At 39.2% G+C, this 27,959-nt stretch overlaps 1 protein-coding gene across 1 annotated transcript; it reads right to left on the reverse strand.

Moving 5' to 3' along the window:
• Positions 1 to 45: 45 nt before the first annotated feature.
• Positions 46 to 27,959, reverse strand: LOC140348515 (C-Jun-amino-terminal kinase-interacting protein 2-like). Its single transcript, XM_072434446.1, has 15 exons — positions 27,940 to 27,959; positions 27,763 to 27,868; positions 12,360 to 12,578; positions 11,338 to 11,416; positions 10,027 to 10,230; positions 7,115 to 8,942; positions 6,050 to 6,238; positions 5,509 to 5,717; positions 4,687 to 4,762; positions 2,621 to 2,793; positions 2,434 to 2,543; positions 1,779 to 1,901; positions 1,622 to 1,692; positions 1,447 to 1,545; positions 46 to 1,253 (listed from the first exon to the last, which is right to left on the reverse strand). Exons 1-15 carry the CDS (start codon positions 27,957 to 27,959, stop codon positions 1,181 to 1,183), a joined length of 3,579 nt encoding a protein of 1,192 aa, XP_072290547.1. The 3' UTR covers positions 46 to 1,180.

Consider the following 27,959-nt stretch of genomic DNA (forward strand, 5'->3'; position numbering starts at 1 on the left):
TCTTGAGCGTGTCCTCGTCCAAATGCCTTTTAATCCCTGTACGTATTGTGTTTTTTTCAGTACAACATAAAAAGACACGGCACAATCTTGAGTCTAAATTCTAATAATATACATGAGCGAATCGACACATATTTCTAAATGAAGGCCTTCTGCTAAGTCACTCTCAGTAAATGTCTTCAGTTTTGCTGCAAAGGTTGAAAGTACCACTTTTATATATGGATTGTATTGTTTGTAATAAAAATGTGTTTTTCTCCTGTTTCTTTTCCATGATTGAACTCAACATGTCACAAATATGTTGGCTAGGTTATTGTTACCAGAGCAGAACAGTCAAAAGTATGTGGGTGTCTAGGCTACTTTGAGTATTGTTAACTGTTTGTAAAGTTAACTTGGATATTTTGTTGTACTGGCTCCCACTGTGAAATTCAGCAAGCAGTGCATCCTCAAAGTGGACAAAAGTACAATGTTTCTAATATACAGACAAACTGACCATGACTGCTCGTTACAATCTACAGAAAATGTCAGTTACACTGTTTGCCGTTAACCCCTCCCTCACAGCTCCTCCCTCCTGCCCCGCCCGCCTCGGTCTCATGTACGCATACTCTCTATACATGTATTTACAGCACACACACTACGTATTGTACGCGACACAGGGGTAAGCTTAGACCAAGGACAGTTCACTTCTCTCTATGGTGTTCCGATGCCACTATCAGTCCAAATCAAAACAGCAGTTTGTCAATAATGAACAAATACATATTTACAGATCACTCCGGAGCGGCCCTCAGGTTCCTTTGCTCACATTCAAACTGTTTGCCGTTCTCTTGGACAAGTGTTCTGGTGTTAGTGTGTGTACCTGTGCAGTAACCCTACTAGCCATGCATTGAAAAGTGAAACAGCAGTAGGTATATTGTAAATATTTCAAAATAAGACCCCTTTAAAGAGCTGCTCAGCATCATAGTTTTGTATAATAGAAAAGAGAACAGAAACGGGCATTCCGTCCATCGAGGCGATGGGCGTAAACAAAGACAGGGTGGGTGTTTGTCAGTCAAATGCCTAGCATATTGTATAGAACATCCCAGTCTCTGTGGGCAAATTCTACATAAGCCCTCACTGACAGCGCCCTCTGGTGGCAAACTCCGTGGTTGACTAACTGCAGAGGCATGATGGTTGTCTCGGTAACACTCTACTCCAGGTAGATGTCCTCTGTGGGGCAGGCGTACTCCAGGTGCTCCTGGTAGTACTCCTGAAAGGCCCGTCTGCAGAGGAACACCAACACAGGACATTCAGTGCATTCAGGGACAGTTTTCATGTTGAGAACTTTTCATCTATTGTATTATTCCTTGTAAATGTCCTTATACTTACCGTTTCTTGCATGTGCACTATTATTACATAAACATTACAGACTTCTTTTCTTTTAGACACACAAAGACACATTTTAGTTGGACTCACCCGACACACTCTGCTACAGGTCGCATGGACTCCTGGGACACAAAGACGTGGCAGGCGAAGCGGTTGAGCATGGGGTGCTTAGTGATGAAGCCAAAGTAGCTGTGGAGAGACACAATGATGGACGGGTCAGAAGGTGCAGCTCCATCAGCACTGATGCTCCTGGGCTCAGTCTTACCAGTTATTCCTGGGATGGCACCCACAGAACGAGATGTTCTTCATCTGGAAGAAGTGACTACATCTGTCGAACTGGAGAGTTCAACAATTTCACAAATGAGTTGTTCAAAACAAATAACAGTATTTCAGATACTAGAGTATAGTATTTGTCTGTGTACCTCGCTGAAGGCGTCGTATTCCTCCTCCAGACTCATGATGAGCTTGACTCCCTGCAGGCTGATCTCCAGCTCACACAGAGAGGGCGGGCGCACATGCACTGTCCGCTTCCTCGACATGGCAATCTACAAGACAAGGACAGAAGCCTTTATAAGACTCATACCAACATTGGAAGCATCAAGACATTATTTGTTAGAGTTAGTAAAAATATATTAAACTTATAATTCATGCAAATGACTGCAAAATAAAAGTGCTCCAGTAAAAGTACTGCACTGTTTTTATGAGTGTTGAGTGACAAACTTCCCTCTGTGTGACAATAAAGAACTAACTTTATGCTCTTACTGTTTTTAAAAAAAGCACCATAATCACAGGCTGTAGGAGCAGGAGCTGCCAGCCCTGAGGAGACTCATATGAACCAAACACCAAATGACACCAAATTGCCATCATGTGCATTCGTTGATTTAAACATTTTTACCTCATATCTGAGCACACAGAGTGGACTGTTTAAGAAATATAAAATCTAAATCTTACATGCAGTTCCTTTAACCTAACCTATGAATGTGGGTTTTCTAAAATAAAATGAAGACAATGTGAGGAAAATAGTGACATAACACTACTATTTAACATCCATAATTGCATGTGTTTTGTCCAGTTTACCTTTTGCATCGCTGCGCACAGAATGCCGTTTCCTTGATGATAAGGTACTTCCACTGACCCCAAGAACTGAACACAGAAGGTCTCCATCCAGGCTGGGTTCCTCTTCATTCCTACACACCACACACACATAGTTTAAGTTGAATTATCCGGACACTTCCACAGAACCCTTCCGTTAAAAGCCACTCACCCAGAAGCTCTTTGGACTGGCTCATGACCTCGGTGGCATAGAAGGCTGGGAAAATGCCCCTTTCCCCCGTCCGCATGTTGTACCCTCTGTACCAGTAGTCATCCTCCTCTTCCTCCACATACAAGGGGTCGTCCACGTCCAGCTCCAGCTCGTCTGCATGTCTGGGGATGAACCTGCAGAGGGCGCCACAGCACACACAGTGTTCAGCTGCAGCACAGATGAGGACAGCATCTGTCTGAGGGTGGGTGACTCCCAGTGGGTGACTCCCAGTGGGTGACTCCCAGTGGGTGACTCCCAGTGGGTGACTCCCAGTGGGTGACTCCCAGTGGGTGACTCCCAGTGGGTTTGTGGTGAGAGAAGAGAAGGTGAAAGGGCATCGCAAGATGGTGGAGACAAAGACGTTCTAAAGTCGTGGAACAAAGAATTGTGTGTTTTTTTTTTTTAATACTGGGATGTCATAGCAACCGTTTCAGAGCAGTAACGAGTAATATATATTTTTGACTGAATGCATTTATATAGTGAGATAAGGATATACGGTATATGGACTAGATCAAATGTAATGATGTGTTATTTCTTTATATTAGATACTTTAAAGCAAATGCTCTGCAATTAATAGTTAATTTAAAGGCACAGTATGTAACTTTCTAGAGGTGGACAGTCAAGGCATAATTCCATGGAAATAGAATGTTAAAACCAAACTGCGGAACATTCTTCATGGAGATAAATATGTTTTGTGCCATACTGTGGAATATTATAGCTAAAGGAACCAGATTTCCATGGAAACAAGCAGGAGGAGACTCCTCCTGGCCAAGTATGAGTCAGGTTTGTGGAGATGCAGCTCTAAATACATTTTAAGTGCAATAACATTGATAGATAAACCTGTTGCTGGCCCCAGGCCTCTTCTTTCCACTCTCAGGCCACTTTTCAATTTATTCTATAATGAAAACCATCCAAAATGAATTGTTTCTATTTTTTGGCTTAAATGTTACATACTGTAACTTTAACGCACTTTAGATGTAACTTTATGTTCATAACTCTGCTCAAAATGTATTTGACTTGAAATCATAAAGCCTGAACAATACTACAAACTATGAGTTTCTTATTTTTATACAATATTTATTTTCTCCTTCAGGTTCATATTTTGTGGATTGGAACATTTCACATTCAAATATCATCGATAGCAGAATACTGAAGTCTGAGGAAATTACATTTTGATTTTGATAATATTTCTTGCATTTTTAACAAATTACAGAAATGTATTTCTAGTTACAAGGTTGATTATCCTGTTATATATTTAAAGCTCCACTAAAGAGGAGGGCTGCAGAATACTGTGATGTCATCTGCACATCCAGATACAGCTGGTGGCTAATGTGCTAATTAGCATGGCCCCAGGGGCCCTTCAAGCCTGCTGCGCCAGTGACGTCAGCGCTTTCTAAAGTGATTAAGCCCCTGGTGCTGTGTGAAATAAACATAAAACATCACATTTTAGACTGTGTATAAATAATATGCCGAGAAGTATTTGTCAAGGTTGTAAAATCAGTTAACCGCGCCTCATAATAAAACACTCCAACTTGATCCTTTGTTATTTGTAGGAATTCTGCGTACATTTGATGAATATTAACTAATTAAAACATGGGAAATACTGTTAAAAGTAGTAAATCATCATTTTACGTTTTGCTTTTTGTAACCCTCGATATTGATCCATAAAACAGCTTAATAATAGAAACAGGTCCAATGACTTCCTGTTCAAAACTTCCTGTTCAAAACTGCAGAACTGAAAAGCCCCGCCTCCTCACAGTGTCATGTCACTGTCATTTACATGTTTGTAAGTGGCTACGTGACATTTTAGAACTCGACATGAGTCACTCAGAAGCACTCAGCTGTAGGACAATACATGAATGTGCAAATGCCTGAATCAATCAAAATACAACTTAAACAAGAAGAAACAAGGTTAAAAGCTCTATAAAGTTGACAACTTGATTGCAAAATAATTCAGCTGGAGGAAAAAAACGTTCTACAGCCACATTTACCTACTGTACCTAGACCTAAAATCTGACTTGATTTACCTGTAGACCGCTCTGTGAGTCTGGTCCCTCTCTTCTCCATTGACAGTGCAGGAGAACAAGCCGAAGGATTCTGTGCCTTTGAGAGAAACACATAATGGTTCAAATCTCCCAGCATTCCCAGGAAGAAGGAAAAAGAATATCTCAACTGTACATTCTAGTGCAGGCATGTCCAAACTAGGGCCCGGGGGCCAAATGCGGTCCTCAGACTAATTTTTGTTGGCCCTCCAGCTTTCTGCTATGTCGGCCCAAACAACAAAAAGTAGTACTTTTTACTGTGAAATTGGGAAAATTCAGGCATATTGATGATATACCAACCTAATGTTAATGTTCTAGGTCTAATTAAAAGTGTGGAGGCTCATCGCAATTACGTAAAATGCTAAATTTCTTATGATTCACTTTGTCATTCAACAAATTCGACATTGTCAAGTTGTTTGTGGCCCTCTGCCCCGTTGAAGTGTCAAAATGCGGCCCTTGGTGAAAAAAAGTTTGGACACCCCTGTTCTAGGGGAAATGTGTGACAAGGAAATAAACAAAGTGGCATAGACCTCCTGCCTTTTTAATTATACAGCAAATCAAACTTTGTTAGAGGATTCTGAACAAAACTGAAGATGGATATCGGCCTGATGAGGGTTCTATTTACATGCTTGGGTATCACGGAAATTAGAAGTAGAATCCAAAAACCTTTATGGCACCAAGTCAAATTGTATGACGTTATGTAATTTTGTGCATTTTAATTACCTTTTTACTTTCATCTTCAAAACACATGTCCTTCAGTTATCCAAACATCCTTAACCACAACTTTGACCCAAAAGTGAATCTTACTGGAAGAACGAGTGGTGCTGTTGACGAAGACGTTGAGGAACTTCTTGGAGAAGGGCAGGTCTGCTTCAGGAGAGGAGTCTTCTGAGGAGCTCAGTTCAGGCCGGCCCTCCTCCTCCTCGTCTTGGCCGTAGACTACATCTCTGGGCCTCAGCGGTTCTTCGTCACAGATTGTAGAGAGCTCACTGTCATCACTGAGAACTGAGGTACACCTGGAACAGAAAACTGCTTTTAGTTTCCAGTTCAACGTTCCTATGAAGCTAGAAAACCAAACACTTTCTGAATCAGAAATATTGGATTTTCTACCTTCTTCCTGTCCCTGTTATGTGCCAGCCAATCACATCCCTACATCCATTTCCATAAACATTTGATGAGTGCAACCCTCCAACTCTACATCAGCAGCAGAGACACCTCCTCTTCACCATCACCACCACAAAGACATTATATTTTACGCAAAAATCAAACGCCTATAAATAAACTCCCTTTATCTTGACGCTGATGTCTCTGGCAAGTTTATCCATTCCATGAATTCATTGCCATTTACCTTTTAAGGCTGACGAGTTCCAGGGTGGTATTCTCGTCCACCACCAAGGTGTACTTCATGGAGTCGTAGGCCAGTCCATCCTCCTCGCTCTGCTGCTGTTCTCTCACACACAGTGGAAGGTCGTGCTCAGTCGGTCCAGGCTCTGGAACACTGGAGTCGATGGGCGGTGAACTGTCTAACTCCAGGCTCCTGTAAGAAGCAGAGGTGGCAGAGGAGTTAGAGACGTGGTTCTCAAACCAAGTATTGCCTAAGAAATGTTTAGCCTTCACACGAGATCTAAACCAAGTCTATGACAGGACTAAAACAGGGCTAAGCCATGTTTAAAACAGGACAAACACTTGTTACAGAAGGTCTAAACAGGAAATAAGTAACATGAAAGTTACTCCTAAATTATATTACTCAAGTCAAATTAAAATGTATTTTGTGATAAGAATTAGAATATATACATTGGAGCAGCTAGATTTTCTTTTTAAAATATATATATTTACTTAATTTGATCACTTGATTTTAGTAGTTTTAACAATATATATATTACACAATAGTCCAAAATCATCCAATCATTTTGAAATATTTCTGTCTGATTTCAAAAGCTATATATGTTTTAAATGATAAGGTAAGGGACATTCCATTCACTGTATTTGTGCCCCTGGGGCCACCTGCCAGGAGAGCTGTGCTCTGGGGCCCATCTCCGGATCTTAAGCTGGTCTTGGTCACAACACTAAGCTGAAGGATTTGTATCTATGGTGCATGTTTGGGTTGATGGAGGAGACCGGAGTCAGGCAAACGCAGGAGTCAAACCTTCTTGTGGAGTCAAACCGGAACCTTGTTGCTGTGAACTGAGTGCTAGCCACATTTTGCGGCCGAATTCAAAACGTGAAGTTAGATTGAAATTTCCATAAAGGGAAACTAAAAATTTGAACCAGTCACAATAAAATTTAAATGAAACAAGTCAAGTAAGTATTACCACTGATCAAATCAAATGTGATTTCAAGTAAGTTTTAGATATTTGATAGGTTTTCTTTATGGGAGTGTAGAAAGGTAATTCATTAACCCTGCACTACCCACCTCTGCCTGTAAGACGTCTGACCCTTGGCCTTGGTCAGGTAAGGGTACGAGTCCCCAGCTTCGTCATCCTCTTCATCATTGTCTGTGGAGTACGTGAGGCTGAAGCAGCGGTTGGTCTGGGCGGTGGGCAGATCCAGGGTCAGGCTGTTTTTAACCTCTGTGATGCGTTCAAGTGAAGCCGAGGATCGCGTAGAGACTTGGGGGTCTGTCTCCCTGCCTTCGTCCTTGTCAGTGATCACGCTGTCCGTAAGGCTCGGAGAGTCAAGATCCCTCCTTTGCTGTAGCATCATCAAGTCATTATTTGGCTCTTCAACCTCCTCCTGCCTTGAGTTCTTACACAGCCTGTCAGTCATGTTCTTCTCTGACCCCCTTTCTTGCTGTTCCATAAAATTGGTTAAGTACAAATTAGGGAAGTTTTTAGTTCCTGCTTCATTAACATCTTCAGATTCAGCAACCTCTTCATCCGCAAGATCCCCATCTCCTATATCTGAAGATGGAGAAATAGTATCGGACAATGACCGCTTCCTTTTCAAGCACTCTTCCGGGCAGCTGATTGGGTAGGAACCTTCTGAAATCAACCGGTTCACAAGATTGCTGAGCAGCCAAGGCGAATCAGAGTTCTCGCTTAAATCATCCTCGCTATCTGAATCGGACTCTCCCTCGCTTGTACCGTCGTAGTCATCTGAACTGGGCATGAGCCTTGGACCTACTGGAAGGTAGAAAGAACGTTTGAAGCTCTCAAGGCCGTGGTCCGGTTCTATCTGGAGAACCATCTGTCTCGAAAGGCTGTCTTCGCACAGTTCCGCTGGGGGTAGCGTCTCATCTGGATCTGCTTGATGCTCGCAACTTTGCTCTTCGTCCAAGTTCTGTCCAACCAAACATCTGTAGGATACGGGGGGTAGGAGCGGGGAGTCTGGGGTTGCGATGGTGGGTGAAGGCAAAGGAGACGGAGAAGGAACCATAGAACCTTCTTTGATAGGATCTGGTTGGCCAAGGAGGAGAGTTTCTTTCATTCCAACGATGCCGCTATCCTGCTCCAACTCAGTGTCTGGATCAAGTTCCTGGTCTGACGTAGGGGAACTGGCTTCTTCAATGGAGTTTGTAAGATGGGAGGAACGTCCACTGCTGCTTTCATCGCTTGTCAGATCAATTTCCGTTTCCGAGATTGAGGAGATCATTTTTGAGACCACTGTGCCGCCACAGGCAAAAGCTTCTTCAATCTCGTCTTCAACATCGGAGTCAGATCCAAGAGAACTTGAATCTCTTTCGCGATCTGAGGTCCCATATCCTTGCTGATTCATATCTGCTATTCCAGGGTCTGAAGATGGAGAGATGTAGTCATTTTCTGGGGGTCGCGTTCCGGGAACCGAACTGTAAGATCCATCAAGCACTTTGGTGGACCGGTAAGTCAAGAAAGGTGTAGGTTGGGGCGGTTCAATGGGAGGGAATTCCACATACGATGAGCGGTCTTCCTTACACATGATATTGCACTCTGCTTCAAAGTCCTTCTCCAGTTCTTCATCCGACAGCGGGGTATCTGCTCCTTCGGTGGTTCCCATGGGTGCGGTGGAGGACAGGCAGCGGCTGGTTCCGTCCGGGTCCGGGTCGGTCTCGGGTTCCATGGCGGACTCGCTGGTGATGGTGTAGGTGTCCGTGGGGCATCTGTTGTTGGAGTGCTTGAGGTTGTGTTCGCTGTTCAGGTCGTGGTCCACCTCAGTGTCAGAACATTGCGAATGCTCATCCACAGAAGGTACCCGGCTTTTCTGGATGGAGAGATCTGCTTTGATTTCCCCAGTGCAGGTATGGGATTTGTGGTGACCGAATGAACCTGTGAGGAGAGAAGAAACAACACCGAAAACACAGAAAATACAAATAGATTAAATGATGTATTTTGTGTTATATGAGAACATGATAACTCATTTTGGTTTGAGTTGTGCAATGGGTAAAAGTACAGAGCAACACCACTGGGGCTCCAGAGTTCGCTGAAATGTTAAATTCTATATCAAAGACATTTGCGCTTCCTTTATGATACTTAGTGAGTATGTATCACATATGTGGATCATTGTTTTACATTCTATTCAATGTAAAGCGCAATCTTGATCTTAAGCCGAGTGTCCACTGCACAAGTTTGACTGTCTGCAATAAAGATTTCTGATCGTGGGGAAAATCTTGAGTCGTGGCTCAAAATCATGTGCTGTAGGTTTCACAGTGAGATGGCGCTTAAACTGATCAATTTGTTGTACAACCAAAGATCCATCCGTCAATTGTCCTCTGCTTTATCCGGGGCCAAAGATGAGCTGCCGTTTGTATCAAACGTGTCTGATGTTTTATAATCTTGGTCACAGAGTGAGTCCTCCTGTTTTTGCGTTTATGAGTCAAAGTAACAGCAGAAGAACTCAGCTGTGAACAGAAGAATACCTCCAGATTTCTCTTTCACATACTAACTTTCACAAATGCAAAAACAACTCACATGTTGTACTAGCCTCAGCTAACCGGGTAGAACCACAACTTTTCCACACACTGCCTGGAGCCTGATATTTGCTCAGACAAACTTCCCCACGTCTTGTAAATCGTTTTTTAGATATATTTTTTTAAATGTGGCTTAATCAGGCTTAAAATAGCAAACTAATAGAATAAAGTGCATTGATTTTCTGTTCAAAATCTGTATAACATGATAAAAAGCTTGATTTTGCCAATAATGTTGTAGTCAATTTGTGTGATAAAGAAGTAAACAAATAATCAGATGGTGAAATAATATAATCTACCATTGATGACAAAAGTTCTAATACGTATAAAACTATAAAATGTATGAAATGTTGCATGCAATCATTACAGCTAAACAACAACACGTCACAGGACCAGACACACAGCACTCCACAACAGTCTAAGTCTCTGCTCGGCCATATTGTTACCGTATTCGGGCCTCTCCCGCCTGTTTCCCTCCATGTCACATAGGAGGGGCCGGTTGGGGGAGTGGGAGTTCCCGCCTTCCCCTGCGTGTTTGGGGGGAGTACCTTTGTTCTGGGGCCCTGGCGCCTGGGTGAGCGGAGAGGCTGGGCATTGGCCTGTGATGTGACTGCCATCCTCCAGACATGAGTGGGTAGGAGACAGATGGCCTAAGGGAGGACAATGTGATTACGGAGGAATATTTCACTCGCTAATTCCATTTTAGCCACGACACCAGTGAGTAATAACGAGAGCAAAACTGGATATGATTCATTCTTAATATTTGACTGACAAGATTACATGATGAGAAGGATTTAACACTGTATATCAATGGGACTAGAGACAAAGACACACTTCAGTTACATCTGTCGACGTATTTGTCTAACTTGTACCAGTGATTTGTAAATATTTCCATTTTCAAATGAACTGTAAAAGTCTTTTTTTTTCCATTTTATGAATGTGCATCATTATCATCAGGGTTTTGATTCTGCAGCTAAATGTATAATCCAAATGTAATAATCTATTGTTTACATTGCAGTCGTTTTCCGTCAATGTTGTAAATCATTTGCAGCTCTTTGTTAATCTCGGTCCAATATAACAGCCAGACAATACCAAAACATTTTGGGCTAATTTCAGGATATACTTATATTGGGGGATTGTCATAATGTCTTATAAATGCCACTTATGTTCCAAAAGCAATCCTAACGAGCTTAGAAAATGCATTACTATGATATTTTAGAATTTTAAAAAAGTACAGTTGCATGTACTGAATAGAGAGGCACTCATCCACTTTCTTTCGTTCGGATTCTGAAATTGACTTTGGCATTAAGAATCTGCTAATGGAGCTCCACAGGCCGGACTGTGGCGCTCCATATCAACCGATACTAGTGCAGAGACTGAAACTAGATATTACTTTCCTTAACACACAAGAAACGTATGACAAACTGACCCAAATTGTTACATAACTGTCGTTTATCCTTCAAATAACTTTATTCAAGTAGCATTTCAAACACTATTAGACGTTCTGGGTCAGTAAATAGTCTTTCATAAGCTGAAGCCTGATGCAGAATATTGGGGATCGGAGCCAATACCCAAAGGCAGTATTGGTGCATCCCAAATACTAAAAGAGCAATCGATCACGGTGAAGGAAGTGTTCACTCCTATTGTTGTATTGTTGTTTTAGACCCAGTAGAAAAAAGAACAGTAATTCAAGACTCTATCCTGTTGTGTCATTATTTCATATTAAGTGACAGTGAGATTGAAAGTGGCATTCTTACCATGTGATGTTGGGTTCCGTAGAGAGTCCTGCCAGCTTCCTTTCTTTGGGGAGAGGCTGCTGTTGTTGTTCAGTGAGTCCTGTGAGAGAAAGCCTGTGTCACGTGCTGATACAATAAGCTGCATAATAAGCTGTAGTTATCACTAGAAATGCTTTAGATCTGACCATGATTCTTTACGGGAAATCACGTCATGAAAGACAAGCTCTTGTCTTCTCTATGACAGTGAGAGTTTAGCTGTTGGCCAAGTCCAGTTTACCAAGTTATCATTTATTTCACACAATATTGGACTACTAATTTTACTAAAATAATTATATTTATAGATTTTGATAAATCATTTTCACTTTCTGATGTAAATTATGACTGCATCTGAATGTCCTCCCTAGTCCCTAACCCCTCATTCACTACATAGTCTGCACTATTTATCGGACCATAAAGTGCACTCATTCACAGAGCGACTCACGTGACACATCTGGGTAAAGAAAATGTCTGTAAAACTCGTACAAAAATGTATTAAAATAATATTAATCATTCAAGTTTGATTTTAATATAAATCTCAACAAACGGACTGACTTATTCAACTTTTTGTCTGTGAAGTAAGCAATGGTTTAGTTTAAAGTGATTTATTCATAATCCCAGGTTCTGCTTCATTCAGTCGTGCTGTGTCCAGTTAAGACCTGTTCTGTTGTCTATATTGACCGGTCTATTGACCAGCACTGGACACAACTTTTGAAAATGCATTGTGGGAACTTTTGAGTGCACCATCTTTTTACCCACACCAGAGGTCATCAATCATCATCAAACATATTTTTTCTACATTTCCTCACAAACTGCTGCTTGATAGGTGTAAAACTATAATTTTTACAACAGGTATTCGCCATCAAATTATGTAAAAATTACAAAATCATGAAAACCTATCATATGCATTTAAACAACAATAACATGATATTTGCCTATTATTTGCATAATTAAATTAGCATTCATGGATAATGTATCTTGCTCAATAGCACAATGGAAGTATGTACCTGTGACACAGCCGTGGTGAGGTTGAGGGTGGTGGGTCTGCTCTTCAGGGTGCCAAAGGTGGGTGAAGGAGGGGGTGAGGCGGAGGGTGAAGGGGGTGCGTCTTCATCGTCATCTTCCTCATCCTCATCGTCATCATCGATCATCTCGAATTCCTGGAAGTCGTCTTGGAAGGAGCAGATCGGGTGGTGCAGGTCGCTCTTCTCCAGGATGAGGGAATCCTGCGCATCAAAAGAAAACATTAGTAAACATTAAAAAAAATGTATTAAAAAATGTATTATATCCAATAAAAAATACACTAGAACAATCACAAACGTACAGTCAAATATATTGTTGTACATTTAAATGTGTTGGAAATGAACAAATACTATAACAGAGAGAGAAGCTGGATTTCCATGGATCACTCTGAGTTCTACACAAATATTGTGTGAAATCAACTGCTTGGCCAGGTTAGGAATTCCACCTCAACCTAGAAGATACCTATTATATATCATACCTTTTATATATCATACCCATTATATATCATACCTATTATATATCATACCTTTTATATATCATACCTATTATATATCATACCTTTTATATATCATACCCATTATATATCATACCTATTATATATCATACCTTTTATATATCATACCTATTAGATATCAGACCTTTATAAATCATCTTTAGATATCAGACCGATTAAATGTATTGATAGTCAGACGTTGTGATATCATACCTTTATATATCATACCTATTATAATTTATCATACCTATTATATCATACCTAGTTATATATCATACCTTTATATATCATACCGATATATGTACAGGACCTTTAGATATCATACGCCTATTATATATCATACCTATTATATATCATACCTTTATACTATACCCATTATATATCATACCTATTATATATCATACCCTTTATATATCATACCTCTATATCATACCTTATATCATACCTTTATATATCATACCTCATTTATATCATACCATTATATATCATACCATCATTATATATCATAGCCTTTATATATCATACCTTTATATATCATACCTTTATATATCATACCTATTATATATCATACCTATTATATATCATACCTTTTATATATCATACCTATTATATATCAGACTACTTTATATATCATACCCGATTATATATCATACCTGATTATATGATCATACCATTATATATCAGTCCCTTTTAGATATCAGGTCTTTTATATCAACGGGGTGTGCTGATGATCACCTGGTTATATATCAGATTATATAGCATAACCTTTAGTATCATACCATTATATGATCTACCCATTATAGAGCATACTTATCTATCATACCTATTATATTCATACCCATTATATATCATACCTTTTATATATCATACCCATTATATATCATACCCATTATATATCATACCTTTTATATATCATACCCATTATATATCATACCTTTTATATATCATACCCATTATATATCATACCTATTATCTATCATACCCATTATATATCATACCCATTATATATCATACCTTTTATATATCATACCCTTTATATATCATACCTTTTATATATCATACCTTTTATATATCATACCCATTATATATCATACCTATTATATATCATACCTTTATATATCATACCCATTATATATCATACCTTTTATATATCATACCCATTATATATCATACCTATTATATATCATACCCATTATATATCATACCCATTATATATCATACCTTTTATATATCATACCTTTTATATATCATACCCATTATATATCATACCTATTATATATCATACCCATTATATATCATACCTATTATATATCATACCCATTATATATCATACCCATTATATATCATACCTTTTATATATCATACCTTTATATATCATACCTTTTATATATCATACCCATTATATATCATACCTATTATATATCATACCTTTTATATATCATACCTTTATATATCATACCTTTTATATATCATACCCATTATATATCATACCCATTATATATCATACCTTTTATATATCATACCTTTATATATCATACCTTTTATATATCATACCCATTATATATCATACCCATTATATATCATACCTATTATATATCATACCTTTTATATATCATACCCATTATATATCATACCTTTTATATATCATACCTTTATATATCATACCTTTTATATATCATACCTATTATATATCATACCTTTTATATATCATACCTTTTATATATCATACCCATTATATATCATACCCATTATATATCATACCTATTATATATCATACCCATTATATATCATACCTATTATATATCATACCCATTATATATCATACCTATTATATATCATACCCATTATATATCATACCCATTATATATCATACCTTTTATATATCATACCTTTTATATATCATACCCATTATATATCATACCCATTATATATCATACCTATTATATATCATACCCATTATATATCATACCTATTATATATCATACCCATTATATATCATACCCATTATATATCATACCCATTATATATCATACCCATTATATATCATACCCATTATATATCATACCTTTTATATATCATACCTTTTATATATCATACCCATTATATATCATACCTATTATATATCATACCTATTATATATCATACCTTTTATATATCATACCTTTTATATATCATACCCATTATATATCATACCCATTATATATCATACCTATTATATATCATACCCATTATATATCATACCCATTATATATCATACCTTTTATATATCATACCTTTTATATATCATACCCATTATATATCATACCTATTATATATCATACCCATTATATATCATACCTATTATATATCATACCCATTATATATCATACCCATTATATATCATACCTATTATATATCATACCCATTATATATCATACCTATTATATATCATACCCATTATATATCATACCTATTATATATCATACCCATTATATATCATACCCATTATATATCATACCTTTTATATATCATACCTTTTATATATCATACCCATTATATATCATACCTATTATATATCATACCCATTATATATCATACCTATTATATATCATACCCATTATATATCATACCCATTATATATCATACCTATTATATATCATACCCATTATATATCATACCTTTTATTCATACCTATTATATATCATACCCATTATATATCATATCCCATTATATATCATACCTTTTTATATATCATACCCATTATATACCATACCTTTTATATATCATACCCATTATATATCATACCTATTATCTATCATACCCATTATATATCATCATACCATTATATATCATACCCATATATTCATACCTTTTATATATCATACCCATTATATATCATACCCATTATATATCATACCTTTTATATATCATACCCATTATATATCATACCCATTATATATCATACCTTTTATATATCATACCCATTATATATCATACCCATTATATTATCATACCCATTATATATCATACCTATTATATATCATACCTTTTATATATCATACCTTTTATATATCAGTACCCATTATATATCATACCTATTATATATCATACCTTTTATATATCATACCTTTTATATATCAATACCTATTATATATCATACCCATTATATATCATACCTTTTATATATCATACCTTTTATATATCATACCCATTATATATCATACCTTTTATATATCATACCCATTATATATCATACCTATTATATATCATACCTTTATATATCATACCTATTATATATCATACCCATTATATATCATACCTTTTATATATCATACCTTTTATATATCATACCATCACTGAGGCGCAGTATGCCATTTTTTTAATGGAGAGTCTGCCACTTGTTTGTCTCCATGAGATGTTATTGCTTTGACCGGAATGCTTCACTTTATGTCATAAAACATTTTGAACATGAAAACCAGCCCCACGACCATGTTCAGGTTGTGTGAAGAGGAGATCTTCACATTAAGAATGCATATTTTTATAGGTATTTTTAGCAATAAAAGTCTAGTCGATGACAGCCAGTAACAAGTGCCGCCTGAGAGTTATAAAGAGGCTGGAGTTCTAACGCAGGAGAGGTTTATGTAGCAGGACCAGCGACCCGGAGAATTGAACCCTCAAGACATTGAAACAGGTCTGTCCATTAAGTAAGAATAGCTTTGTTTCTGTTGTAGGAGTAACATACATCTGATGTAGTCAAAGATTACAAACACTGTGCTGGTGGTAAGGGCACAGCAGTATCATCAGTATCAGAGGGGGACATTACTCCAGTCTGGTGTAGTTGTGGAAGAATGACCTATGTCCAAAAGGCGGGGACCTTCGAAGTCTACATTTCCATGGAGACGAGTAGGTTGTGGAAGTCTGCATAACTGCATGCCAGTGTTGATTATTATTTTCACAACATAAATGACTCAAATGTTTAAGGTGTATTACCACGATATTTAATCAACTAAACAAAAAATGCCTGAAGATGTCATATACTTCTAAATATGTGAAACATACAGAGCGGAGGGACATGATAATCCTTCAAACATTAGCACTTGTATAAGGCTTGAAACAAGGTTTGGTCAGAAAAAGTACTATTTTGGTCATATATTGTTGATGGCCAACAATAATTGGTCTGAGGGCATGTCACGTTTGGTTTAATGGGTCTGATGTTATTTCTTTAAAACATGGCCCTACTCAAAGAGTTTTATTAAGTTTTATTAGCCCTCCAGGTTTTGACATGAACAGATTTGAGGCTATGTTTTGACAGCAGAGGAAAGATGACAGAGCGAGAGAGAGAGCACACTTCACCATGTACTTCAGATACTTGTGTACAACACACACACGAGAAGATGACGATGAAGACGCACCCCCTCCTTCACCCTCCGCCTCACCCCCTCCTTCACCCACCTTTGGCACTGTCTTCAGCAATGTGCAAACATACTACACGTATGTATGACATACTACACGTATGTATGGCATACTACACGTATGTATGACATACTACTCGTATGTATGACATACTACACGTATGTATGACATACTACTCGTATGTATGACATACTACACGTATGCATGTATGTATGTATGTATGTATGTATGTATACATCTGTCACAATATATACAGTAAAAACAGGAAAAGTTCTAAAGCTATCGCATTAGTAATCAGAGTGTAAAGTGAATCTTAAACCTGAAAATTGATTGTGTGATTGAACAATGTAAAGTTGCTGATCGATTCTCTGCTTTGAACTCTCCTGTTTTCATCTGTCTTAGACGTTGTGCTGACGATGTGAACTCATACAGCCGCAGAGATGGAAGTGCACTCAACACTCAACACAAACTCTATTTGTATCATTCATCAACAGATTTTAAAGGTGCACTATGTGATTAGAGGTTATTGTTTTTCCTGGAATGTTTCACAGTGTACATGTGTATTTTACATGTGTATTTTACATGCGTATTTTACATGTGTATTTTACATGTGTATTTTACATGTGTATACATGTGTATTTTACATGTGTATACATGTGTATTTTACATGTGTATTTTACATGTGCATTTTACATGTGTATTTTACATGCGTATTTTACATGTGTATACATGTGTATTTTACATGTGTATTTTACATGTGTATTTTACATGTGTATACATGTGTATTTTACATGTGTATTTTACATGTGTATTTTACATGTGTATTTTACATGTGCATTTTACATGTGTATTTTACATGCGTATTTTACATGTGTATACATGTGTATTTTACATGTGTATTTTACATGTGTATTTTACATGTGTATACATGTGTATTTTACATGTGTATTTTACATGTGTATTTTACATGCGTATTTTACATGTGTATACATGTGTATTTTACATGTGTATTTTACATGTGTATACATGTGTATTTTACATGTGTATACATGTGTATTTTACATGTGTATTTTACATGTGCATTTTACATGTGTATTTTACATGCGTATTTTACATGTGTATACATGTGTATTTTACATGTGTATACAACATGTGTATACATGTGTATTTTACATGTGTATTTTACATGTGTATTTTACATGTGTATACATGTGTATTTTACATGTGTATACATGTGTATTTTACATGTGTATTTTACATGTGTATACATGTGTATTTTACATGTGTATTTTATATGTGTATTTTACATGTGTATTTTACATGTGTATTTTATATGTGTATTTTACATGTGTATTTTACATGTGTATACATGTGTATTTTACATGTGTATACATGTGTATTTTACATGTGTATACATGTGTATTTTATATGTGTATTTTACATGTGTATTTTACATGTGTATTTTATATGTGTATTTTACATGTGTATTTTACATGTGTATTTTATATGTGTATACATGTGTATTTTACATGTGTATTTTACATGTGTATACATGTGTATTTTACATGTGTATTTTATATGTGTATTTTATATGTGTATTTTACATGTGTATTTTACATGTGTATTTTACATGTGTATTTTACATGTGTATTTTACATGTGTATTTTACATGTGTATTGTACATGTGTATTTTATATGTGTATTTTACATGTGTATTTTTTCTGTATGGCAACCAAGACTATTTTCCTTCCGGACAAAATAAAGTAATCTTGAATCTTAAAAAGCAATCATATCAAAACTGCAATGTATTCACCTGTGTCTAAATCTAAATTTGGTGTTTATCGTATGTTATTGTGCACTTTAGCCTGGGTCTTTACAGGTTGAATTACCAAAATGTATGTGGATAAGAAGCCTTTAGGTCTTTTAAGTGTGGTCACAATGCCAACCCAACAAAGAGGGACTTACTGCTGCATGCTACAATAAAGAGTCAGTTTGAATGTGGGTAACAATGCCAGCTTTAATGTTAGTTAGCTGTGTGGAGAAGGCATTTGAGCACTTTTGTATTGTAATTAAATGATATCAAGACGCAAGAACGAGATTGATGGCCTAAATATGATAACTTTGTTTTGCATAATATATTCTTGTACCTTTAACAGAGACATATTATGTTTTTCAGATACTCAGTATTGAAAAAGAAGATAAGCAGATGCACATTTTACCTTTTGTTTTGTAATTTGCAGAACTGATAAAAGGTGTGGGCGGGAGAAGGAAGTAGGGGAAAACAGGAATTTTCCAAGCACTTGAGCCTCAGTTGCAGGACTATGCAGGATTACTTGCATAATATGTCCCCTTTAAGGAAAATACTGGACTAAAAATGTACTTGGCCAAAAGTCATCTGAAGGTTAACTGATACAGAGGTTTAAAGAACATGCAATACATTTAAGAGGCATGTTGACCACAATCGATAATCCTCCTATTACCAAGGACATTATGCTACACCTTCTGTAACATATGCACACACCAGCCCAGCACTGCTCGCTAAGTTAGCCCCTTTAAGAACCCTCCATTTTAATCCAGTGTAGCAAACTGTGCGCATGGCAAACTGGCAAAGCAACAACTGTTCTACTGTGGTTATGTAGTGGATTACTCAAGTGTGCAAGAAGCAGCAAAACCAAGCTGCGTCTCAAGTGTCCAGAGGTCATTCAGAGGGCATTGTAAACGGAGTCAACAGAATATAGGGCAAAGGCTGGGTCTAGTTACTGCATGCTCCATCTCCATTCAAAATAATCCTGTTGAACGGTGAGTCATAAAGAAGTATGAGGGATTAGTATAAGCCTGTCAAATCAAGACCTCGGAGTAGGAAAGCTTCTGAATAGTGTATGTATTTATCTATATATATTTTCTTATCATACCACTTGCAAAATATATCTGCTCAGTTGCATAATGTGTGTCCTATTTCAATGGCTGACCCTCCATGAAGACAGTGCGTATGGAAGTTTCTGGTTTGGCCAAAAATAATAAATAATAAATAAATCTTCAATTGTATGTTCCACCACATCAGCTGCGTCCTCATTGGCTGTTTTTGGCTGTGTAAGGGAGGCATGTCACGACCCTGCCTCACTCCTCTTTCCATAATGACATAACGATCGCTTTTGCCCCGATTCCATCAATTATGGTAATGATATTGGTGAGTTAAAATGTTTTCTTTCATCTTTTGTTGCCACAGCTGCCCTAACACAGATAGCTGTAAAAGTGACTGCCAATCTGGTCCAACAGCCACTCATTTACTATCAATTCAAGACTAGAAATACTCCATACTTCCGTTAAAGGTGCTTTACCTCCCCCGCCACCACCAGCAGCAAACAACACAGTTTCCTGCTGCAGAGACATGCATATACTTTAGGATTATATGAGTCTAACTGTACATTACTGAGACAGGAAGAGATCAGGAAAGGAGTGACAAAGCAGGAGAAAGATGAGAAAATAGTTTGGTTTGGGTTTTTTATGCAACTGTATTTTATGAAGATCACAATGATACACAGTATTTTTATCCTACATGCACAAAACAGCTATAAGATTGGATAAAATATTGGTAACATGGTAAGTAGTTATAGTTATTTTCACCAACAATCTTTGTAATAGAATTAGAAACTGAGTGAGCACTCTGAATATAAGTATTTTTATTGTACAACATGTAGCCAGTGGAGTACTTATTACTCCAATTTTCCAAGTGAAACAGAAATATAATACCTTCTACTCTACTATATTTCGTAACAGGTTCAAAGCCTGATGACGCTCACTCCAGAGAGTTTGAGTCGGCTTATTCTTGCTTTTGTTTTGGAGATATTTAATTTACAAAATATTGGTCAAATAAGATTTCCCATTTCCAAAGTACAATACATCCTGAAAAAGTTGAATACTAATACTAATAGTAGTTCATTAACATGAATAATAATAATTTGACTGAGCCACTTTTACTTGTATTGTAGTAATATTTGACCATGTTTATCTGTACTTTTACTTCACTAATGAAAAGCAGTACTTTGAACACTTTTGTGTTTAGCTAAAGGTCATAAAGGTTTTTTTGTATAAAAAGCAATGACAAATGTTAAAAAGCGCACACACTTGTAATGCACTCTTTAAAATGGTCACACACTTGCACGTATGTGGTTGATTATTGTACATTTTCATTTATATTTTAACCTCAAACAGACACTTATTGGCACATTTGAGCACATTTATTTTTGTTATTTTATAGCTTTACACAATTTGACTTTGTTAAAGGTGTGGCAGTATGGCCTGCGGGCAGACCATGCCACTTCCTATTGGCTAATCATTAGGGCCGTTGGCCAATAAAATGTTGTTCCGTTTTGTCATTCATCCTCTGACCTACGCACTTCCTGGGTCTGGGTGTTGCTCCACGTACCTCCGCTCTCCAGTGCCGTGGCCTGTCACCTGGCGCCGCTTTGTTAACGCTCCGATGTGATCTCTGCTGACTCGGGATTGTTGTGGTCTCGCTGTCATGGCCCCACAGCGCGTGGTCCCGGGCAGCTAACGTGATGTAACCTAAACTCTCTGGAGCGGCGGTGTGCTCTGGAGCCGTTGCCTTGCCCTGCCCTCTGTTGATATGGATGTCTGTGCCCTGTGTTGTCCAGATCCACTGGACTCTTAAAAGACTATACATCCACGCATAAAGAACTGATACGAACTGTGTTGTTACCTAAGCCTGTGTTAAAGTATTTATTAAATTAATAGCCTGTTAAATAAATTACATGTGAAACTGGAATCTGCCTCTGTATAATCAAGAACGAATCTGTGTGTCCTTTTAGTTAGTTTTCCGGGTGTAAGCCCGGTGGCGTTGTTGGTTTTATTTTCTTTATTTTTTATTTAATTTAAATTAGTTTAAAACATTTATAGTACCACCCGAATGCCACAAAGGCATTTTAGTTGTAGCGTTGCCAACCTTCTCATCTCTGTGAGCCCGCTTATAAAGGCAGCCAAGCATTATGCAGATTAGACCCGAGCCCCATGGTAACGTCATCTGATGGGGTATGAGGATAGAGGATAATCCTTGTTATGATTGGCTGAGCAGTGTAAACATCAAGGACACTCATTTAACCAATCCAATGGCCACTACGCTGCCGTCTTTGCCAACAAGCAACCCTAACCTTTGTGTAAATGTGCCTGTGTTTCAGGCTGTGCTCTCGAGGGCCGTCAGACTGATGCTGGAGCTGGAGCTGCTGTTTATGAGCCGCAAGCGGCTTTAGAAGGCAAAACAGACACATGACCTCAATGCAAGGTCAAAATGCACATTGAAATGTCTTTCTGTTTAGAGCAATCATTTGGTAGTTATCAGTTATAGGACATTCCCCAATCTCAGGAGGCATAAAAATGTATGTCAAAATAACATTTTCTTTTAGGGTCTCCAGTGTTTCCTCTGCGGGGCCCTTTGTACCAGGAGCAGAGGTCGTGTGGCAGAAACACAGGCACATGTACACTCAAGCCCAGATGCTTCTGCGCAAGTGCACAAACTTTGGACATTTTCTATGGTAACACGTACATTGACAAACTCTAATATCTTAATAAAATATAATCTAAATATGTTTGTGAAGACACAATTTTAACTGCAAATAAACCTGAGCGAACAGATCACTGCAGAGAAACTAGACTTTCTTAATTAATGGTGAACTGGCTACAACTACTTTCTTAATTAATGGTGAACTGGCTACAACTGACGGAGACTAATAAAGCTTTTCTGGCTTTTTAAATAAGGACAATATAGTCAATCTAACGAACTATTGAGGCAAATTCTGCAAATGACTCAACTTGGGGAATGACACACCAGAACAAGACAGCAGTGCTGTTCAATTGAAAACTGCATTATTTCATTTTCAAACTGTGCAAAGAGAAGGCCGGTATCAAAATCTGTCTAATTGTTCCCAGCTCTCACTAATTATTGGCACATCACATGCATGAACCATCAGAGACATGCACAGCTTTAGAACAGCTTTTCAGATCAAATACTGTGCAGAAATAGCAGTGGTAACTTGAGTCACGATTCAGGATTAACGATTCAGGATCTACAATTCGATTCATTATGTTTCTGTCACGATAAATAAATAATTGTAAATTAATTAAAAAGTTGATGTCATCTTCTTTATCTTATATAGGGCTTAATATAGGCTCTCTCTTATCTTTCAGTTTAAGGTTACATCTTCATCATAGGTTGACTGCTTAATGCATTTAGTCTGTGCTTATCATGTTCCACTTCTTTACTGCACATAAACGTGCTCCACTTACACCAGCGTCTGCTCTGTCCGTGCGGCGCCTGATGCCTCTGCCCCTCGCTCAGTGCTCGCCTCTCACAAACACAGAGGAAGAATTGTGAAGGGCGGAAAAGAAATTCTTGGTTTTGTGTTGTGTCAAGCAGGTCGCGTGCACAAGAGCATGTTTGAGAGGATGTGATGTTAGTGCGGGTACGCTGAGTGCAGAGTGCATCAGAACGTTGTTTTTCTGCATGTATCTCTCAATTTTACATCGAGACAGAATGCGTATTGTCACATTTAAGCAGTGTAACGATATAACATACAGCATATATACGCTATGAGGGAAACTATTAAATCGTCATCATCAAGAATAAGGTCAGGTCCCCCAGCTTCAAGAAAAGAGACATTGAAAAAATCATCATGTTTTTTCACTGAGAACGGTTTACTTTTAGTTTTATTACAGTACTAAAATCAAAAGAATTAATTTGGCTGCAGTAAATGATGCAGCCAAATAAATGAATAAAGGTAAATGCTTTTCTCTCTCTGAACGCTGCCAATTACCAGGGGCTTTTCAACAACACATCATGAGAAAGTTCCAAAAATGCCGTGTATCTAAACCCTGACAAGCTGACAGTCCATGATGCATTGTGGCGAAGGATTAGATGAGACTTGAAAAGGCAAGATACCCTTCACAGTGCAGAGGCAGAGAGCTTAAACCCTGTGAGCTGACTGGAGGTTTAGCTCAGCACCAGGGACAGTTCAAGGAAGAGATGTGTGAGCATGACTGGGACATTTTCCTTTAACTCATTGGTGTCAGCCTTTTACAAAAGGTTTAACTTATGGGCTTATAGGCATGTATGTTTTTAGATGGAGGGTCCGAAACCTTCTTTTCTTCATGGAGATGTTGCTGTTTGGCCAGGAAATATACACATAGTGGAATGAAATGTATCTTTTTTCCATGGAGTCAAGCAAGCGACCAAGGTTAGAAATCACAGGGTCCCTCACGAATCTACATGATGCACATCAATATAGTAATATCATGATTTTGCAATACATGCGATAATCAAGGCAAGGCAAGTTTATTTGTAGAGCACAATTCGTTGTGATTCACACAACAGGAAAACAATTAAATCCTTTCAGTCATATGCACAGCTAAACAAAACTCTTTTTAGCTTTGATTTGAACATTGTCAGAGTAGAAGCCTGTCTCACATCTTCAGGAAGACTGTACCAGATTTTAGCTGCATGAAATTGAAACCCCCATGTTTAGTCCTGACTCTGGCACCAGCAGGAGGCCGGTCCATGTTTAGTCCTGACTCTGGCACCAGCAGGAGGCCGGTCCATGTTTAGTTCTGACTCTGGCACCAGCAGGAGGCCGGTCCATGTTTAGTCCTGACTCTGGACACCAGCAGGAGGCCGGTCCATGTTTAGTCCTGACTCTGGCACCAGCAGGAGGCCGGTCCATGTTTAGTCCTGACTCTGGCACCAGCAGGAGGCCGGTCCATGTTTAGTCCTGACTCTGGCACCAGCAGGAGGCTGGTCCATGTTTAGTCCTGACTCTGGCACCAGCAGGAGGCCGGTCCATGTTTAGTCCTGACTCTGGCACCAGCAGGAGGCCGGTCCATGTTTAGTCCTGACTCTAGCACCAGCAGGAGGCCGGTCCATGTTTAGTCCTGACTCTGGCACCAGCAGGAGGCCGGTCCATGTTTAGTCCTGACTCTGGCACCAGCAGGAGGCCGGTCCATGTTTAGTCCTGACTCTGGCACCAGCAGGAGGCCGGTCCATGTTTAGTCCTGACTCTGGCACCAGCAGGAGGCCGGTCCATGTTTAGTCCTGACTCTGGCACCAGCAGGAGGCTGGCAGACTCCGAGATGGTTCATATGGCACTAACATGCCTCAGATGTACTTTGGTGCTAGGCCATGGAGAGACTTGTACACAAGCAGAGCTGTTTTAAAGTCTATTCTCTGAGCCACAGGGGCCAGTGCAGAGACCTGAGAACAGGACTAATGTGATGGTACTTCCTGGTTCTAGTCAGGACCCGAGCAGCAGCGTTCTGGATGTACTGCAGCTGTTTTACAACTCGTTTGGAGAGGCCAGTGAGCAGGCCGTTACAGTCTAATCTACTGGAGACAAACGCATGGATAAGTCTCTCCAAGGCTTTGACAATGTTTTTTAGATGGTAAAAAGCTGCCAATGTTATTAATTTGATGTGGCTGTTAAAGTTCAAGTCTGAGTCCATTATTACCCCCAGATTTCTAACTTGATTTGTAGGTTTTAGAGCGAGACTCTGGAGGTGACCGCTAACACTTTGTCTTTGTTCTTTGTGCATAATTTTCACATTTTCGCTGCGCATCAGCTGACCTAACGGCAGCATGTAGAGATTGAACAGAAGGGGACCCAGGACTGACCCTTGGGGCACGCCACAGGTCAGGGGCATGTGGTCTGAAACGCCGTTACACATTTCAACAAAGTACTTCCTGTCTTCCAGATAGGACCTTAACCAGTTTAGGGCAGTGCCAGTGATGCCCACCCAGTCCTCTAGTCTCTGTAAGAGGATCCCATGATCGACAGTGTCAAAAGCAGCACTCAGATCTAACAGAATTAAGACTGAGGCTTTGCCCGTGTCAGTGTTCAGGCGGATGTCATTTGTCACCTTGACAAGAGCAGTCTCAGTGCTGTGATGAGGTCTAAAACAATCAAATGATGCGCAATACATTGCACATGATATTGTGCAATATATCATTATATTTTTAGAACCAAATACATTTGCACAACAGTATTCCTTTCTTAAACCACTATACCTGCATAAACCTAATACGAAATACATGCATTAGATTATAAAAGCAGTAAATATGTCAAATGTATTACACAAATGAGTGAATGTTGTATAAAAAAGTTAGCAATATCACATAATAATGATAAAGATAGAGAGAGAGAGGGGAAAGTAAGACAAGAAGGGGAGAAAGAGAAGGAGACTGAGATGAGAGGGAAGTAGAAAAAGGAAGCAGGGAATGAGAAGAGGACAGAAAGTCAGGGAGGAAAGAGAGAGAATGAGAGATAGAGTGGGACGAGAAGAGGAAGAGGGAGAGAGGCGGGAGGGGGGGACTCTGCATAGCAGCAAACTGCATTGGGTCAGCCCCTTGTGCTGCTGCAGACACCACACAGGGCACAGAGGCACGTGCACAGGGAGAGAGGAGGAGGAGGGGAGAGAGGAGGAGGAGGGGAGAGAGGAGGAGGAGGGGAGAGAGGAGGAGGAGGGGAGAGAGGAGGAGGATGGGAGAGAAGAGGATGGGAGAGAGGAGGAGGATGGGAGAGAAGAGGAGGATGGGAGAGAGGAGGATGGGAGAGAGGAGGAGGATGGGAGAGAGGAGGGGGATGGGAGAGAGGAGGAGGGGAGAGAGGAGGAGGATGGGAGAGAAGAGGGGGATGGGAGAGAGGAGGATGGGAGAGAGGAGGAGGATGGGAGAGAGGAGGATGGGAGAGAGGAGGAGGATGGGAGAGAGGAGGGGGATGGGAGAGAGGAGGAGGATGGGAGAGAGGAGGGGGATGGGAGAGAGGAGGAGGATGGGAGAGAAGAGGATGGGAGAGAGGAGAAGGATGGGAGAGAGGAGGGGGATGGGAGAGAGGAGGATGGGAGAGAGGAGGAGGATGGGAGCGAAGAGGATGGGAGAGAGGAGAAGGATGGGAGAGAGGAGGGGGATGGGAGCGAGGAGGATGGGAGAGAGGAGGAGGATGGGAGAGAAGAGGATGGGAGAGAGGAGAAGGATGGGAGAGAGGAGAAGGATGGGAGAGAGGAGGAGGATGGGAGAGAGGAGGATGGGAGAGAGGAGGAGGATGGGAGCGAAGAGGATGGGAGAGAGGAGAAGGATGGGAGAGAGGAGGGGGATGGGAGAGAGGAGGATGGGAGAGAAGAGGAGGATGGGAGAGAGGAGGATGGGAGAGAGGAGGAGGATGGGAGAGAAGAGGATGGGAGAGAGGAGAAGGATGGGAGAGAGGAGAAGGATGGGAGAGAGGAGGAGGATGGGAGAGAGGAGGATGGGAGAGAAGAGGAGACGAAAGAAGAGAGAGAGAGAGAGAGTAGGGAAGTATGGATCCAACCAGCTCATTATAATACACAAATAAGGAGAGAGAAAGCCTAATCTCTAGTTCTCAGCTTTAACTCGATAAGACGTGTCCTTTATCGCTCTAATTACACCAATATTAAAACACAATGAGATGAAGGAGAAGAGCGTTTACCTTCTCATACGGGTCCGAGTCATAGTTGAGTCCAATCCCACAGTCATCAGTGATCTCAGACAGGTCTTCATCGTCAAACTCCTCCAGGCTGATGTCATGGGACGGCCTGCACGAGAGAGAGAACACAGGGATGTCAATAGTGCACTTAAAAAGGTCATTTCATTCAGCGCACAGTACATTGGCTCAATAATAGACAT

Source organism: Eucyclogobius newberryi, unplaced genomic scaffold (genome assembly GCF_026437365.1).
Source record: "Eucyclogobius newberryi isolate DKJ021-1_F unplaced genomic scaffold, fEucNew1.0.hap1 SCAF_7, whole genome shotgun sequence".
In the NCBI taxonomy this organism is placed as follows: Eukaryota; Metazoa; Chordata; class Actinopteri; order Gobiiformes; family Gobiidae; genus Eucyclogobius; species Eucyclogobius newberryi.

Bases quoted from the DNA above. Each gene is read 5' to 3' on its own strand.
- LOC140348515 (XM_072434446.1), bottom strand. From the start codon at position 27,959: ATGTCTATTATTGAGCCAAT. The intron at 11,417-12,359 runs GTACATACTTCC...TTTCTCTCACAG, and splicing joins TCACCACGGCTGTGTCACAG to GACTCACTGAACAACAACAG. The intron at 1,693-1,778 runs GTACACAGACAA...TGAACTCTCCAG, and splicing joins AATACGACGCCTTCAGCGAG to TTCGACAGATGTAGTCACTT.